Source organism: Pinus tabuliformis, chromosome 7 (assembly GCF_031772625.1).
Source record: "Pinus tabuliformis cultivar Carrire ecotype Pingquan chromosome 7, CPIR1, whole genome shotgun sequence".
In the NCBI taxonomy this organism is placed as follows: domain Eukaryota; kingdom Viridiplantae; phylum Streptophyta; class Pinopsida; order Pinales; family Pinaceae; genus Pinus; species Pinus tabuliformis.
Genome location: NC_142293.1, coordinates 73,426,675 through 73,444,334, shown reverse-complemented (window position 1 = coordinate 73,444,334; position 17,660 = coordinate 73,426,675). Strand labels below are relative to the sequence as shown.

General features: G+C 41.7%; 1 protein-coding gene across 6 annotated transcripts in view; it reads left to right on the top strand.

Annotated features, from left to right (window-relative positions):
* The first annotated feature begins 696 nt into the window (after positions 1-696).
* The window catches only part of LOC149245264 (peptidyl-prolyl cis-trans isomerase FKBP13, chloroplastic-like), a 207,804-nt gene continuing 190,840 nt past the window's right edge, over positions 697-17,660 (top strand). For 2 of the 6 annotated variants that reach the window (XM_089457728.1, XM_089457730.1), the window contains exon 1: positions 705-1,275. In XM_089457728.1, the coding sequence (XP_089313854.1) occupies positions 895-1,275 (381 nt within the window). In that variant the 5' untranslated portion in view covers positions 705-894. Of the gene's footprint in view, positions 1,276-17,660 lie in introns of all 6 variants that reach the window. The other 4 variants (XM_089457732.1, XM_089457729.1, XM_089457733.1 and 1 more) reach the window with 4 other exon arrangements.

Genomic DNA, 17,660 nt, shown 5'->3' with positions numbered 1-17,660 from the left:
GTGAAGACATGACCAATTAAACTAACCCTCAAAACTAATAATAAATAATTATTATTATAAAATAATATTGATATTTTTATAATGTGATAATAATAATATAATATCATATTGTATCACCACTACCCACAGCATCAAAAATCTCACATACACCCATTAAACATAGGAAACACACCAAGATGTCGAGTACCATACCTCGGCTCCTCAATGCTCACTGGAGATTGTGTTACATATCATCACATACCTTAAATAAAACCCAACACCCAACTGTAACATTGCATGCACATGCATGTGAAGGCAATGTGCACGCTGCGTACTGAGAGTGGTGGTCGCAATGGCCAAGGCCCCTCTTCCATCCGCCATTACACCCCATGGGGGGATAACTTTCTAGTTGTTAATAAAATTACAGCTTTTCATACAGTGATGTGTGGTTTAACGGTAAGTCTACTTGGGCGAAGCTCAAGAGACCATGGTTCAAATCTCATTGAGTACATGACCTGTTGTGGTGGTAGCTCTAGAGTAGATTCCCCCCGCTTTGGCGGCACGAGAGTCTCGCTTCGCTAAAATCATAAGATCTTAGTATATCGACTTACAGAGTGACAGCTATGAGGAAAAAATAAAACTTACTGCTTTTATAAACACTCTTATTCGTGCTTTTATAAACATTCTTACTCGTGAGAAACCTGGCAACTTTTATAGCCGTTCTCGCTAACAAGAAGAAAAAACGGGAAGAGGTTAAGCGGGGAGCTTTTGTCTTTCGTATCACCCATCTCGTTTTGAGGATAAACCTGACATTTATTTTCATGAAAATTATAAAAACGTTTTCTTGGAGCATCTGTATGACACATTGAACCGTTCTTAGCGATCGTCAGAGACAAATTTGAAATTACTGGAGAGATGACTGCTTCAACTTTCTTGGCTGCTGCACCAAACCTCATTGTTAGTAATAAAGCTCTCAGGAGTGGACAGCCTCGGTACGCTGATTCTAAATTCATTACAAAATGCAGAGGAAATCATGAAATTAAAATGAAATGCAATCAAACCCATGAAACAAAAATGGAAAAATATGATTCAGATATAACCAGAGAGCTAAGAAGAAGAGATGTTTTGGGATTCGGTTGTTTGGTGGGCAGTGGTCTTCTAATGCTACCAGAAGAAACAAACGCGGCCAGAGCTGAAGATGGTTCCTGCGAATTCGTGTTTGATCCCTCTGGACTGGGATACTGTGATACTCTCATAGGCACGGGCATTGAAGCATCTCAAGGGCAGCTTATTAAGGTATTTGCTCATAACTGTGTCTCTGAACTGCAATTCCCCATGCGCAGGAGAACACCCGCATTCAATTTTATTTTCCACTTACCTCTGAGAATGAATGAAAAATTATCGGGATCATTTTTTTCGGAGAAAAGATGAGCTATGTCATTATATCATTTTGTTGCAAATGACTTCAGATAATTGACGAAAAATTATTACCAAGTAATTGCTGTGAAAACAGCTAAGCTATATTATAATATTATAGGAGATAATCTGGTAAATAAAAACTTCAAAATCATATTTACTGGAAAAGGGAATGAACGAGAGTCACTGAGATACAAACATCAAGTTTTAACAGTGTGCGACGGTACCACGAGGCCATAAAGTCCTAACCATCGAGCAGATTCAACTCAAAAACCAAAGGGAGAATTTATCCAAGCCTCAACAGCAAACATCTCTGAAAACAAAAAGGGGATGCCGAGTACTAATGAGAATTACAAACATAAGAGATTATCTGACATTCAAAACAGCAATAATAGGCTACAAAATCTCTTGGACTATACAACGTCACGGAGAAAGTAGATCTGTCCCATCTTTGAACTGAAGTATGCTGGCAAAAAGGATATATAATTGACAACCTATTTTCCACATGGAAGCATTTTGAAGTACTGTTCACTGTGCTGGGCATTATCCCTCATATTGTATGAAGAGTAAACTTGTGATTTTCTTCACATGATAGGATTTTCAGGGTGAAATATATGGAGCATTTGGTCCAATCAACTGCCAAGTGTCAGGTGCAATGGGTAGCCGGCTGGGCAATGTGGTCCAATTGCATCATCTCTGAATAACTAGGGCACGAGCAAACAAATGGTGGTGTTGAAGAAGTCCATGGTGTGGCAATCAATGCTCTGCATGGATGGAGGTCCATGACTTTCAATGCTCACCCTACAAATACCAATGTGATCCTTTGGAGGGCTTGCATCCCGTATAGGGAGGCCAAGTCCAAGATGAAAACACAGCTGCAATCCTATATAAGATCCAATGCGTCTCCTCACCTTTCAATACATTAATTCGTTAGTGCAATCGAGTAAATAAGCTTGCTAATAAAGCGCAGAAGTGGACACTTCATAATGGGTTTCCCTTCCAAATTTGTGGCTTTGAACATGTCCTAATGTTACCTTCCTAGGTAGGAGAGGTTAATGAAGGACCCTATTAGGTGGCTTCTGTTGGGGAACCTTCCAGTTTTTAGGAGGCCGTTTAGCATCAAGTATGGGTAGATGCTATGGTGGAGGAATACAACTCTATAATGGTCAATGATGTCTGGGAAGTGGTACCTACGCCTCAGGACAGGTCAGTGGTAGGTTCAAGATGGATCTATAAGGTCAAATATGCTGCAAACGACAGTGTGGAGAAATACGAAGCTAGGTTTGTGGCTAAGGGGTATGCTCAGAAGGAAGGGGTAGACTATGAAGAAACTTTTGCCCTAGTAGCTAGGTATACTTCTATTAGAACCGTGATATCTCTTGCAGCTCAGATGGGGTGGGAGATTCATTAGATGGATGTCAAGACGACATTCTTGAACGGGGTAATAGAAGAGGAAGTATACATTGAACAACCAGAGGGTTTTGAGACACATGAGAAGAAATATCATGTATGCAGATTAAAGAAAGCCTCGTATGGGTTAAACAGGCACCTAGAGCATGGTACGGTTGAATTGATGGCTACTTGCAGAAGATGAGGTTTGTTGATCCAAAATGGATTTTGGATAGACTTCTAAGTCTAATTGTTTCTCACAGAGAAAAATGAAAGTCTAAGGATGCTCTCGAAAATAGTCCCATTGCGTAGATCTTTTCATTCTGAATCTACTGCAACTTGAATGGGCTAAAATGGACTTCGAATGCGGAATTTATCGCAAAAAGAAGTTTGCCTTTGTCCTTTGAAAAGGAGGCAAAATCTTCAAAAAATGGCCTAAAAGGCTTTATAAAGGAAAATCGCATCGGAGTGGTCCAAGAGGCGGACTTAAAATGGAGGCGGAAGAGACCCCGATTACCGATCCCCGACATATCGGGTCGGAGGCAGGCATATGCAAATAATATAAGGAAAGGACCCCGGGCCAATGTGACATTACGATCGCCGATATTGGCGTCGGCGATGCTATGAGATAAGGGAAGGAACATCGGGACTATGCGATTGCGATTGCCGATCCGCGACGTGTGATCTCAGCCATCGGATTGGAAATGAGATCAACGGCCAGGATTAAATCGGTGGTCGGGAGATCGGCGATCCCCGACACAAAGGGCCGATGTGATAGCGATATGCGATGCGATCTGGACCGTCTGATCGGGGATTAGATCAACAGTCCAGATTAAATCGGTGATCCCCGATAGCAGGGCTAATGCGATTGCGATTGTGATAAGCGACAAGGGCCGGACCCGATGGGGATTATAAGCCCGATTACATAATTTTTGAAGTCTGGGAATTTGGATTTTTTGTGTTATCCCGTGTATTTGGGATTTTGGCCATGCGATAGCGATATTGCGACTAATGGCGGATCCAATAGGGTTATAAGGGTGATTTAATGAAATTTCAAGTCTGAAATTCACGCCCGATAGTGTAATTTCGGAAAAATCTCTGTGTATTGGATTTTTCTCCATTTTTGGGTTTTTGCCTAGAAGAAGGTCCCGATCCCTCTGTAACGGCCACTGATCATTGTGCCATGTTGCAAGCGGGCGTTTTTGGCAGACAATGATGCGTTTGAAGCCACAGAGCTGCAAGGGAGTAATGACACGTAGAGAAATGGTTGGGGAAGCCGCAGAGCCGGGAAAATGCCTCAAAGGAGCCAGAAGGCCCAATTGACAGAGTTGTTGGTGGGAGCTGGAGGTCGCTGAAGGAGAGCTATTAGCTACGAGAGTGAAAAGCCAGAGAGCACGATTGACAGGTAGAAAAGCTGCTAAAGGTCGCTGGAAGGTTGCTAAAGGTCGCTTGGAGGTCGAGCGAACCATTGATGCACGCAGAGGCCGAGAGAGAGCTCGGCGAAGCCAGAGCCAGAGCCGAGAGCTAAGAGTTAGAGCTAGAGCCGAGAGCCAGAGCCAGAGCCAGAGCCAGAGCCAGAAAGCCGAGAGCTTTAGAGCTAGGGATAAGATGGTGTTCTAAGCCCATTGTGTTCTGTGTAAACCGGTGGAGTTGAGCGTGGAGCTTGTAAAAGAACTGCTACCATAATCCTAGAGAGCCTAGTTGAGTTGACTAGAGCTCAAGGAGACGTAGCCCAAGAGTTTTGGGTGAAATTCATATTAAACTTGTTGTCTTATGTGTTTGTTATTTGCTGTAATATTTTACTGTCATATGTATTTTATACCAGCATAAGCAAGTGAACTTACAGCACATAACTGTTTTAAAACAAATATAAGCATACACCTATGTTCAAGCACATTATTAATTCCGCATTGGTTAATCAATAAATCTTGGGAATATTTAAGCTTTGGGAGTGGGAGAGGTTCTTGTAAGCTTGACAAGAAGCCTTTAGTGCCCCATTTTCAGATCATTCGTCAAGAGTGGCGCAAACCCTAATCTCTACTATCTTGTTGTAGAGAATGAGCTTCTAATCCTAGTGTTATATGTGGTTGATCTTTTCTTGACTGGATCATCTAGGCTCATCAAAGACTACAAGAAGAACCTAGCCACAAAATTCGACATGAAGGATTTGGAACAGATGCATTATTTCCTAGGGTTGGAAGTTTGGTAGCAGAAGGGTGAGATCTTCCTTGGACAAGGGAGATATGCTATAGAGATCTTGAAGAGATTCAGGATGCAGAACTGTAGACCTATGACTACTCCAATGATCACCAATTGAAAGAAGATTGATGAATCAAAAGATAAAGACATTGATCCCACCTTGTACAGGCAACTTATAGGGTCCCTGATGTATTTGGTCAATACCAGGCCAGAGATTTGTTACGCTGTCAACACCCTCAGTCAATTCATGGTGGAACCCAAGAGGGCACATTGGGCAACAACCAAACATGTTCTCAGGTATATACAAGGAACAGTCGAGCATGGATTATTGTACACCCGAGGCAATGACATCAAGTTGAGTGGGTTCACTGATGTAGATTGGGCTGGAAGTTCAGTAGATCGGAAAAGTACAACTGGGTATTGTTTCAACATTGGATCAGGAATGATCTCCTGGTGTAGTAGGAAATGGAAATCCATAGCTCTGAGCTCAGCTGGAGCAGAATATATGGCAACTAGCACAACTTCGTGCGAAGCCATATGGCTTAGGAAATTACTTGTGAATCTATTCAGTAGAAGGATGGAAGCGACCAAGATCTTGTGTGATAATCAAAGTTTCATCAAGTTCTCTGAAAATCTAGTATTTCATGATCGGTCGAAGCACATTGATATTAGGTGTCACTTTGTCAAAGACTGTGTCCAACGAGGAGCAATAAGTTGAGGTACACTCCCACAAGAGATAGGTGGCAGACATCCTCACCAAGGCTCTAAGAAGAACAAAGTTCGTTTATTTCAGAGAGAAGATGGGGATGGTGAAGAATCCATTTCAGTAGCAGAAATGGATAAGTGTTGGGAGTTGCAGTGCTATGGGCAACATGATGCAACATGATTGAGAGGGAGCTGCAGTACATGTGTAGTAGCGGCAGTGGCAGTGTCATGGGCAGCAGTACAGGAAGCAACAGTGTAGTGGATGTGGGCCAGCAGGCCAAGCATCAACATAGGTACCAATGCTGAAGATCAGTGTGATTCTTCTATGGTGAAAGCGTTGCTAGAGCACATTCCTTGCTAAGAGGGAGTGTTGATTTTTGGTAGAATCAGATGTGTGCTAGCCTTGAAATTTGGAGGTGTTAAAATTGGCAACTAGGGCCAAATTCCATGTGGGTCACCTTATTCATGGCTGATAATATTTTTCCTAGATTACTCTCATCAAGAGGTGTAGGATTGATCTAAAGATCATCCGATTCCGATAAGTATTTATGGAGATATGAATTTATTTTGATTATGGACAAATTGTCAAAGTCGGCCAACAACTTATGTAGGCCTAGAAGCCCAATAGACACATCTATCATCTTCAACGTTTGCATATAAATATAGGATGCCTCCTCCTCATTTGGTCACTCACTTCTCAACATATCTCTCTCTCTCCTGTGCAAAAAAGAGTCTCTTTCTCTCTCCTGCACAGAAAGACTCCCTCTCTCACACATGTGGAAAAAGGACGCAGATTTCTAGGGCTGAAGCTGCAGGAAGGAACTTTGACCAGCGTTGACCAGTGTGGACTCCTCTTTGACTACGAGTTTGGTGTGGCTGATCCTCCTTGGAAGGCCGCAATTTTTCACACAGGAATCAAGGTGATCTAACCTCCAGTTTGACCGATATTGACTGCCCTAGTTTAGGGCTGATCTAGGGTTTGCTGCTGCTGATATAAATTAGATTTTTGTACTATTTCTCTCTGCTGAATTATTGAAGATAAAAGAAGATTTGATCAAAGGGTTTCCCCATATTGGGGTTTGTCCCTGGCTAGCCGCCACATCTTGTGTCTCTTGTTTTGGCTTGTTTTCTGTTGATCATTTAAATGTTCTATCTGCACTTTACTTCATGTACATGTGATTGCTAATCTATGAATAATAATAAGAAAAACAAGTAAACTGCTTTAAGCATAGAACATACCATAATTTAACATGGTATCAGAGCTGAGGTGAAGACAAAGCCTAAGCAAGAGCAAGAGCAATCACCGAAGAGAAGGTTGGCAAGGCTATCTTAAAGCAATCATGGGTTCCTCAACACACTTCCCTGCTGAAGACAAACTCTATGAGAAGTCTGACTATCACGCATGGAAGATGTCTCTTGATCTAACATTAGAAGAGCAGGAAGTGTTGGACCATGTGAGAGGTGGGATTGTTGAGCCTCCATCAAATGCATCCGCTGCTGCTAGGAACAAATGGACCAAGGGAGAAGTCAAAGCAAGGAAGATCATCCGGGACTCTATCGACAAGCGCTTGGTGGCCTATGTTTCCGAGCTGAACACCTCCAAGGAAATCTACGATAGACTGGTGAGTTTATTTAAAGTTAATGATGCAAATCAAATCTTGTTTCTTAGAAATAAGCTGAAGGAAATTAAGAAGGGCAAAGATGAGTGTATGCAAGCATATTTCTTAAGAATCACCGAGATCAAGAACGATCTCCTATCTATTGGGGAAGTAATTCCTGACAGGGAAATGACACTCACAACTTTTGGGGGACTACCATCTGAATGGTATATATTTAGGACTACTCTTCTCAACAATAACGTAATTCTTGGATTTGAGGAATTAATGGTTAGCTGCATTCAAGAAGAAACAAGGATGGAAGAGCAAGAAATGCCCATACTTAAAGGTCATCCCTTTGCCTTTTCTTCTCATACTAAAAGAAGAAACAATTCCGGGGCTAAATTCAAAAGAAAGGCTAGACCAAAGGGTGGAAGAAAATGACGATGTTACAATTGCAATAAAACAGGTCACTATGCAAGGGAGTGCCCTGATAAAAGGGACTCACATCGGGACGATAATCAAAATTCCTCTCAAAGCAATCAAAGGAATGACAAGTCAAATGGTAGAGGTAAAAGAAGTGTCAGAAATCAAGGAAGAGGACAACCATTCAAGAAGGCAAGCAATTCCAGGTATGAATCTAACACGATTAACAATAAGTAGGATGAATATTATCTACTAGCTGCTCTATCTACTACTGCTCCCCTGGACTCGCTGGGAAATTGGCTTATTGATAGTGGTGCCTTAAGGCACTTCACTGGTTACAAAGAAGCTCTCTATAATCTGGTAGAGAAAGAAACCAACCCGGAAATTGTTCTTGGAGACAATTCAAAATATCTCGTGAAAGGCATAGGAAATGTCACTCTTCAATTGAATCAGGGTAATACCATCCACTTACAAGATGTATTATATGTACCTGATCTCAAAAAGAACCTGGTGTACATTTCGGCAATGGAAGACAGGCTACAAGGTGGCTTTCAGCGATGGCAAGGCACGTGTATGGAAAAAGAACTTTAAAGATGCTTTTACTCTTGGGTTTCGACTTGATTCATTATATCAGGTTGGAGGAAGTCCGTTGGTTGTCATGTCTTGTGACACATCTCTTCAGTTCGAACTATGGCATCGGAGGTTTGCTCACCTTCATTATAAAGCTCTACCTGATGTAAGAAAAATGGTAACCAGGATGCCCGAGTTCAGATTAGAGCAAGAAGGTGTATGTCCAGGATGTGCCAAAGGGAAGCTCAAAAGGGGACCATTCCCCTCAAGCCAAAGCAAGACCTCCGATATATTGCAGTTGGTTCACTCAGACATATCCGGTATGATGCCTGTGAACTCCTTGGGAGGATATTTATATTACCTCACTTTTACAAATGATTATTCTCGCAAGACTTGGATATATTTCTTGAAAAAGAAGGATGAAGTGTTCTCCTGGTTTCGACACTTCAAAGCCTTGATTGAGAATCAAACCAAAAAGAAGATCAAGATCCTAAGGACTGATAATGGGACTGAATATGAATCCAATGAGTTTCATGACTTTTGCAAAGAGGCTGGCATTAAGAGGGAGACCACTACACCATATACTCCTGAGCAGAATGGTGTGGCGGAAAGGAAGAACCGTACGATTGTGGAAGCTGTCCGTGCTATGCTCCATGATCAAAGACTTTCGAAGTTTCTATGGGCTGAAGCTGCAAACACCGCCGTATATGTACAAAACCGATGCCCTCATCAAGCATTGGGTTCCAAAACTCCTGAAGAAATGTTCACCGGTAAGAAACCTGACGTATCTCATTTTAGAATTTTTGGAAGCCCTGTATATTTTCATGTGCCGAAAGAGAAAAGGAATAAATTGGGTGCATTTGGAAAGAAAGGAATCTTTGTGGGTTATAGTGAAAATACTAAAGGCTATAGAATCTATGTAGCTAGTCAAAGGGAAGTCAAGATTAGTCATGATGTCACCTTTGACGAAGATATGGCCCTTAGCAAGGTGGACAATCTTCCTACTTTGAGGAGCTCTCAAGAAGCTGACACCAGGGAACCAAAAGAAAAAGAAGATGAGACAATGCCCGATGTGGAAGAACCCCTGGATCCTATTGATCCTCCTCCGCCTGAGCCTTCCTCTTCAAGGAAGAGGCCTTCATGGCTTAGGGGGACACTTGATGATGCTGAAGGACACACAGCACCCTGAGGAACCTTCCATGAAAGTAAGAAACCGAACAGGTATCAGGGATACCTGACCATCATGAGCATGATCATCCAAAATGAGCCTTCATCATTCACAGATGCCGTCAAGCATCAAGTATGGAAGGATGCTATGACCAAAGAATATGAGTCTATTATGAAGAATGATGTCTGGGATGTAGTCCCCAGACCCCAGGACAAGGGAGTTGTCACTTCAAAATGGCTTTACAAGATAAAGCATGCAGTTGATGGAAGTATGGAAAAGTATAAGGCTTGTTTTGTCGCTCGTGGCTTCTCCCAGAAGGAAGGTATAGACTATGACGAGATATTTGCACCTGTTGCCCGATATACCACCATCCGCTCGATCATAGCCCTTGTTGCTTTGCAAGGATGGAACCTACATCAGATGGATGTCAAGACTGTGTTCTTACATGGTTCGATCAAAGAACATGTCTATGTGGAGCAACCCGAAGGATTTGAGATTTATGATCGAGAATCTCATGTGTGCAGGTTGAAGAGGGCCCTCTATGGGCTAAAAGCAAGCACCCCGAGCATGGTATGAGAGGATCGATAGCTACTTGATGAAGCTGGGATTCACTAGGAGGGAAGCCGACCCTAACCTTTACTTTAAGGTTATAGATGACAAACCTCTCATACTGGTGCTATATGTTGATGACCTCTTTCTAACAGGTGTAGACCCTCTCATTCACGAATGTAAGAGGGAGCTGGCTTCTGAGTTCGAGATGAAATACCTAGGACTTATGCATTATTTCCTAGGACTGGAAGTCTGGCAGAACCCAGGGGAGATTTTCCTATCTCAAGGAAAATATGTGGTGAAGATATTGGAGAGATTCGGCATGGTGGACTGCAAGCCCGTAACCACCCCGATGGAGCTTGAATTCAAGAAGTTAAGCGATAGTGCCGCTGGAGCTGTTTTACGAAATACCACCGAGTATCGTCAACTCGTCAGAGCATTTGATGTTCCTAGTGAACTCCCATCCAGATATATGCTTTGCAGTCAACACATTGAGTCAACACATGAGTGAACCTCACCACATACATTGGATTGGTGCCAAGAATCTGTTGAGATATCTTCGTGGCACAATTACTCATGGGTTAAGATACACTGCCGGAAATGTGAGACTACTTGGATATACTGATGCTGATTGGGCAGGCAGTGTGGTGGACCATAAGAGCACTTCCGAGTGCTGTTTTTCCTTGGGATCTGCTTCGATATCCTGGATGAGCAGGAAGTAGAAGCCGGTGGCTTTGAGCACCGCCGAGGCAGAATACATTGCTGCTAACATGGCCTCCTGTGAGGCAGTCTTGTTACGAAAGCTCTTCAGTGAGCTGTTTGGATTTACATTGGATACCACCGTGATCCTGTGTGACAACCAGAGTGGGATTCGATTATCAGAGAATCCCGTATTCCATGATCGCTCCAAGAATATCGATATCAGGTACCACTATATTCGTGATATGGTGCAGCAGGGAGCTATAAGGCTCCAACATATCAGTACAGATGAACAGGTCACCGACATTTTGACAAAGCCCCTAGGAAAGGTCAAATTCATGACTTTCCGTGAACGACCTAGAGTTGTTCAAAGACCCTGTTTTGAGGGTCAAGTATGATGTACTGAGCTCTGGGAGCTCCAGGGCTGCGCAGGGTACTTCTTGGAGCGACATATGACCATAGGGTAACTCATCATCCCCTGTTGGTGCACTTTGTACAGGGTAAAAGGTTCAACCTTCCCCTGACACCCCGTGGCGACTATGGAACAGGATGATTAGTTCTTCTGTGGGCTAGGATGATTCGTTCTCCATGGCGATTGTGGAACAGGGTGATTCGTTCTCCTGTAGTCCAGGATGATTAGTTCTCCGTGGCATCCACTGGACAAGATGATTCGTTCTCTTGTGGATAGGATGATTAGTTCTCTTGTCAAGGCATCCTACCCATGCAGTCTGGGACTCATGGGAAGTACCTCTCATCTGATCAATGAGCAAGGAAATGAGGATAGGGACCATAGTAGTTCTATTGATGGACACATCGTTGTATCTACCGTACTCCCTATGCTAGGATGACCTCCATTGATCTGGGATCAATGATACTGGTCTGGGACCAGTGAGAGTGGTACACACTCTGAGATTGACTTCGGGTCAGTAGAGGACTGGTCTGGGACCAGTGAAAGTGGTACACACTCCAGACTGACTTCGGGTTAGTGGAGGATGGTATGATACATCCTCGATCACTTCTTCTTCTTCATAGTTCGAGCAGAGCAGAACAGAATAGAGTAGAGCAGAGCAGAGCAGAGCAGGGGTCAAGCTGTACAAGGTAGTGCATTTGATGGATGAATAGTAGCGACGGTCAGACGAATTGCAGATGGAGTTCTCCCTAGTTGAGAGGGAGTGTTAAAATTGGCAACTAGGGCCAAACTCCATGTGGGTCACCTTATTCATGGCTGATAATATTTTTCCTAGATTCCTCTCGTCGAGAGGTGTAGGATTGATCTAAAGATCATCCGATTCCGATAAGTATTTATGGAGATATGAATTTATTTTGATTATGGACAAATTGTCAAAGACTCTCTCTCACACGTGTGGAAAAAGGACGCAAATTTCTAGGGCTGAAGCTATAGGAAGGGACTTTGACCAGCGTTGACCAGCATGGACTCCTCTTTGACTGCAAGTTTGGTGTAGCTGATCCTCCTTGGAAGGCCGCAATTTTTGGCACAGGAATCAAGGTGATCTGACCTCCGGTTTGACCGATATTGACTGCCCTAGTTTAGGGTTGATATAAGGTTTGCTGCTGCTGATATAAATCAGATTTTTGTACTATTTCTCTCTGCTGAATTATTGAAGATAAAAGAAGATTTGATCAAAGGGTTTCCCCATATTGGGATTTGTCCCTAGCTAGCCGCCACATCTTGTGTCTCTTGTCTTGGCTTGTTTTCTGTTGATCGTTTAAATGTTCTATCTGCACTTTACTTCATGTACATGTGATTGCTAATATGTGAATAATAATAAGAAAAACAACTGCTCTAAGCATAGAAGATACCATAATTTAACAGGAGGAGAGGCTAAGGCACATGAGATCTCCAAGACCTAGAAATCGTTTTGAGAAATCCCACCCAGATGAAGAGTTATTAAAATAATTAATATTTTTAATGGGTTCCTAAATCTAAACTTAGGAAAATAAAAATATTAATGGGTATTAATAAAGATAAGTGTGAGAAGCTTCTAAAAGATGAGGATCAAGTCTGTTTTAATCTTAGCCATTGATTAGAGACTTAATCTCGGCCTTTGGTACATCAACATGAAAAGTATAAGAGAAGACTTGAGGATCATTTGGAGACACACCAACAGATACTCAGTATCTCAAGGAAAATCGATTATCAAGAAGGAGATCGATTTCAGAGGGAGAGTTGCAAGGTGGAGGAAGATGAGGGCATCAACAACAGGCAATGACTAAGGAGGAGGTGACGCAGGGACAATGGGGTACAATGCAGAGAGAGACGCAGTCTAGAGGAGAGACGTAGCCCTCACGCAGGCTGACGTAGAGGGACACAGAGCCACTCAGAGCCACGCAGAGTGACGTAGAGGTGACACAGGAGTGGGAGCAGGGTCTCCAAAGTGTCAGAAAGTCTCAAAGGGAAAGTCTTAGGTGTTTTCTTTCAGTTTCTCTGTAAAATCATTCCTTGTAAAAGCAATTGCTGCTAAAGATTAATAAAGCCCTCATTTGCTGCATCGGTTTTCCTACATTGGGTTTTTCCGGGGACAATTGTCCAAAAACAACTGTGTTGATGTGATTGGTTCTTGTGCATGTATTTTTCTCCGGGTAGCTGTGTGATAACTGCAGTAGAACTTATTTTAGTATTCGCTGAAAGGATTTCGTAAATAACTTATTGTGAATAATAAGTAGGTGGAATAAATCAGTTGCCGTAGTAGAATTTCAGTTTAGAAATTCTCACAGTTTCAACTTCTAAGGGATTGACAGGTCCAAGGTACACCTTTCAAGTGGCAGGTGTTGCGCGAAATAATGATGGAGCGAAGTGGGGACAAAGGGAAGGCTCCAAGCCACATGCCATGTTACAAGGGTAGCTATGATGAGGAACACCAACACCTTGGGTATATGAATTTAGGAGGGAGAAATCGTGGTACATGAGTTACCCCAACCATTGTTTTTCCACCCTTTTTCATATGCCTTTTTCCTTTATTGATTTTCCTTCATTTTACTGCTCGGGGATCAAGGGGATGAGAGCATGATGTGTAAGATATAGCAGTGATTACCTGATGCAGCCTAAACCACACATACCCACGGTATGCATATAAAATGCATGTCATATACATGTCCCAGGAATTTCACTTTCTTACTTAGGGAAAACTCTCTTAAATCAAGGTTTAATGCTCCTTCAATAAACTCTATGCGGAAACATTTCATTTAACTATCTAAAGTCTAAACCTTTATAAACCTTCGAGCGAAACTTTATAAAACTCTTCCATAATCTTTGGTTAATTCTTATTATCCGCACATATCAATAATACCCTTTAACTTGGATTTTAGTTTAACCCACATTAACCATAATACAATTTTTCCACTTTATTTCTATTATAACTCTTGTATAATAGAAATTATACATAAACCATTTAACCCTTCATTAACTTACCATTCTGCCGATTCACCCAACTTTACACATTTACCAATGCCCAACCTGCACTTCAAATCTCCATTGTTAATTCTCTTGTCTCAATCTAACGGTGATCGTGCCATATCGCGCTCTAACTAGCACGACAGATAAAATTCCGGAAGCACGTGATAAGAGTTGTTTTGGTTGTGCTACGTGTTGCCAACTTAGGTTAATCGCGTGAATTAGAAAAATACCATTTACCATTTTGAGACTATGCAATATACCATTACCGTCTTTGGAAAACTGCCCACAGTTCCTCACGGAACTTTGAAGTTGTGTACACCACCTTATGGTGACTCTCCCTCTACACAAAGTCAGCATTCAGGTTTGATTCGAAACTTGGATCAGTTATGTCGATCCATGCAAGACTGGTTCTTCTTCTCCCTATTCTGGTGACCATCAGTTACTCATGCAGAGCATCACCAATTTCTACACAGAAATTTCGTTTGCCTTCAGAGCAAACTTCCAAACAACGATTCTACCAGGAATGTCCATTCAAAACTTAGTTCATGCTCTGCATTAATGGTTCGGAACTTTGACTTGAAATAGCCAGCCTCTCTTCCACGCATTCTTTGAGACTGATCCGATTCCACGATTTCTCTTCAAGTAGCTTTAAACCACAACCTTGAACAGGACTTCGATCCATCTCTTAATTAGACCTCGAATAGGACTTCGGTCCACATCTAATTCGATCTGCATTCTACACCCAACGAACAGTGGCTTAACTCTATTCCTCGACAAACAGGAAATGGAATTGTGGTTTACGACAGTGTTGGAATTTATGCACAACTCCAATTTCAATCAACAATAAATCTCCAGCATCCATTTCATCTATACAAATTCTGTACATGTCTATATACTCAGAAATCAAATCTCTATATATTTATAAACGAATATTTATAAAGGGTTTCTTTCTCTGGCCTGATTTTCTAATCAGTGGCCTCTCTCTTCTTACTGCCCATAGGCTACAATCCAATCCTCTCTATTCCTATCTAAGGATCATTTCTCTATCCCCCATGCCTTTTAGGCTTACAATTATATACAAAAGGTTTTGTTAACCAATTCTGGTTCAGATCCTTAATCTTTTCAACTAAATCCTGAATATCCTCTAAGTCCACTTTTGACTCAACTAATCCCTAAGGATCCTCTAAAATCATGAAACCAATTCCTAATCTAAGATTTACAATTAATTCCCAAATCTCTCAATCTCTCAACTATCCTAATTCTCTCATGTTCTCCAACATTCGAGAACATTTACAATATGCCTCACAATATCTAATTAATTCCTATTCTAAATATCTCTTATTAAAATCACTCAAAAACCTTAATAATTACATTAATTTGATACATAGGAATCTAGCTTTCTTAAAAACACAAGATCCCCCATGTCTACTAAAATACAATGAAATTTATGAAAGTTGGATGCTCCTACATCATTACCCCCTTAAGGTGGGGCAGGTCATCGCCCACAAGGGGTTGGGAGTCGGGACATTCATGGGTTTCTTAATTATTCAAGGGGCACTCATAGGGGCCCTAGGAACTAGGGTGATGGCCATAATGATAGGAGGTAGAGCTCATGGTTAGCTTTTGTCTATGTGCCAAATTTTATTGTCCCGACCATCTTTTGCATTTTGTGGTACATTTCATGTCATATGTGGCATATTATGCTTTTATCTTCCTTTTTATCAGCATCAACCTCCGAGGCATCGTTCCAGGCCCGACCTAAGGTGTGGACAGGGGGAAGGGGAGGCTAAAATCTTGTGGACCCAAAAAAGAAAAATGTGAAAAGGGCTTGTAATGAGCGGAGGGGTGTGAGATATATGGTATTGGGAAGCGGAACCACTCAACCAAAATCAGGGTTTCCCATGTAGTGCCACTCAATGTTATCATAACTAGATCGGTGACCGAACTGGAAAACCTTGTGGACTGGGAACCGATCGAAACCAGACTAGAACCAGTAAAAGACCGGTTGACCAAAAACACAAAATATTCAAATTTTAAAGAAAAAGATATATAGTCATGTGCATTCATATGAATCAAAACCATTTATACACAAATAAGCAAAAGTTCTCATTTATATAGCATGTAAGGGTGCATATAACCAAAATAGCATTGAGTGCAATTCATCTCTGAACTGAAAATACATCAACAAATAGGCTCTAGATGGCCTCTATGTTAAAATTGGAAACTAGGGCCAAACTCCATGTGGGTCATATTATTTATGACAGATGATATTTTTATTGGATCCCTCTCATTGAGAGGTGTAGGATTGATCTAAAGATCATCCGATTCCGATAAGTATTTATGAAGTTATGAATTTATTTATGTTATGGACAAATTGTGAAGTCGGCCAGCAACTTATGTAGGCTCAGAAGCCCAACAGTCATGTCTATTCAACCTCTACGTTTTAGTATAAATAGAAGAGGACTTCTCATTTCTACACACACTTGGATCTCTTCCTCTCTCTACTTGTCTTTGGGTTTTAGTAGGAGGAGAGATCCTAAGGAAAAGCTGGAACTGCCGGAAAAGCCAGAAAAACTGGAATTGCTGGAAAAGCCGGAATTGCCGGAAAAGCCGGAATTGCCAGAAAAGCTGGAACTGCCGGAATTGCCGGAAATACCGGAAATACCAGAAATACCGGAAAAGCCAGAAAAGCCGGAAAATCCAGAACTGTCGGAATCACTGGAAAATTCGGAATTGCCGGAAAAGCTGGAACTATTGGGAACTGTCGAAACAGCTGGAGCATCTGTCTTCGAAGGAACGTAACATGATGTATGAGATCATGGGCAGCATAATAAGTAGCATGATGATATGAGCATGGGCAACATAATGATGCATGATGATATGAGTATGGGCAGCATAATGATGAATGAGATCATGAGCATGGGCAGCTTGATGATGAATAAGACCATGAAAGATGCAGCATGATGAGCAACATGAAGATGAGAGCAACTCAATCATCAAGGTTCAACACATGTGACAGTACAACAAGGTGTCACACGGTAATGTGCAACAAATAGATGAGATGCAACACTATGATAGGTGAACGAGTCACCTTAGAGAATCAGTTGAAGCAATATATCTTCAACTGATCTCATGCCGATATCAAAAGTCAAAGTGATTGACTTCTATTGTAAATGTACTATCTCTCTCACTTTCTCTGCTGAACTTTGAAGAACATAAAAGAAGAATTGATCAAGGGTTTCCCCACATTGTGGGGTTTGTCCCTGGCTAGCGCCACATCTTGTGTCCTCTTGTCTTGGCTTGTCTTCTACGATTTATATTTATGTTCTATTTGCAGTTTACTTTATGCTGTGTGATTGCTAATGTGGAAAATAAATTGAAATAAATTGCTCTAGCATAGAACATACCTAAAACTAACATGGTATTAGAGCTGAGGTGAAGACATGCTCAAGCAAGAGTGAAAGAGCAATCACCAAAGACAATAGGGACAAGACAAAAGGATTAATGGGTTCCACATCTCTCTTCTAAGTTCACGAAGGGTGAAGTTGAA